The sequence below is a fragment of the Eimeria tenella genome, genomic scaffold, assembly GCF_000499545.2.
Source record: "Eimeria tenella Houghton genomic scaffold, Eth_scaff1887, whole genome shotgun sequence".
Taxonomy (NCBI): Eukaryota; Apicomplexa; class Conoidasida; order Eucoccidiorida; family Eimeriidae; genus Eimeria; species Eimeria tenella.
The window spans coordinates 1,679-2,463 of NW_013541727.1; the positions used below are offsets into that span (position 1 = coordinate 1,679).

The 785-nt window shown below is 62.3% G+C and overlaps 1 protein-coding gene across 1 annotated transcript in view; it reads right to left on the reverse strand.

Annotated features, from left to right (window-relative positions):
• The window catches only part of ETH_00041415 (uncharacterized protein), a gene marked incomplete at both ends in the record, with an annotated part of 2,122 nt that extends 1,484 nt beyond the window's left edge, over nt 1-638 (reverse strand). The window contains one exon of the mRNA XM_013374009.1: nt 6-638. Coding sequence (XP_013229463.1) covers nt 6-638 — 633 coding nt within the window. The remainder of the gene's footprint in view (nt 1-5) is intronic.
• Nucleotides 639-785: the final 147 nt, after the last annotated feature.

Sequence of the window (785 nt, forward strand, 5' to 3'; positions counted from 1 at the left end):
TGGGCCTCGTCCATGATGATGCAGGAGTACTTGTCGAGGTCGGGGTCGCCGAGACTCTCCCGCAGCAGCACTCCGTCAGTCATGTACTTTATTCGGGTGTCTGCGGAGGTGCAGTCTTCGAAGCGAATGGAATACCCCACAAGGCCTCCCAGGTGTACAGACAGCTCCTCAGCCACGCGCTTGGCCACGGACACTGCAGCAACGCGCCGCGGCTGCGTGCACCCGATTATGCCGCCTGCTGCTGCTGCTGCTGCTGCTGCTGCTGCTGCTGCTTCGGGGTGCGCCTCCGCTGCTGCTGCTGCTGCTGCTGCTGCTGCGGGACGCGCGTAGCCGTCCTCCAGCAGGTACTGCGTCAGCTGCGTCGTCTTCCCGCTGCCAGTCTCGCCCACGACAATTAAAATTTGGTGTTCTCTGCAAAGTGCGAGAAATTCATTTCGAACTTTGAAAACTGGAAGAGACTCCCGCTGCTCCTGCATCGTCTTGCTGCTGCTGCTGGACCCAGAACCAGCGCCGGACGCCTTCCCGGCCTGGAGAAACGCCGCCGCGTAGCTCTCCCGCGTCCCCGCTGCTGCTGCTGCTGCTGCTGCTGCTGCTGCGGACTCCTCCTCTGCTGCTGCTGCTGCTGCACTCCCCTGCATCAACTTCCCCAAAGTCGATCCCGCAACCTCCCAAAACCGCTGCCGCACTGCAGCACGGTCTGTTGCATCGCGGGTGTAACGCAGCAAAGCGCTGCCTTTTCTGCAGCAGCAGCAGCAGCAGCAACAGCGGCAGCAACAGCAGCAGCA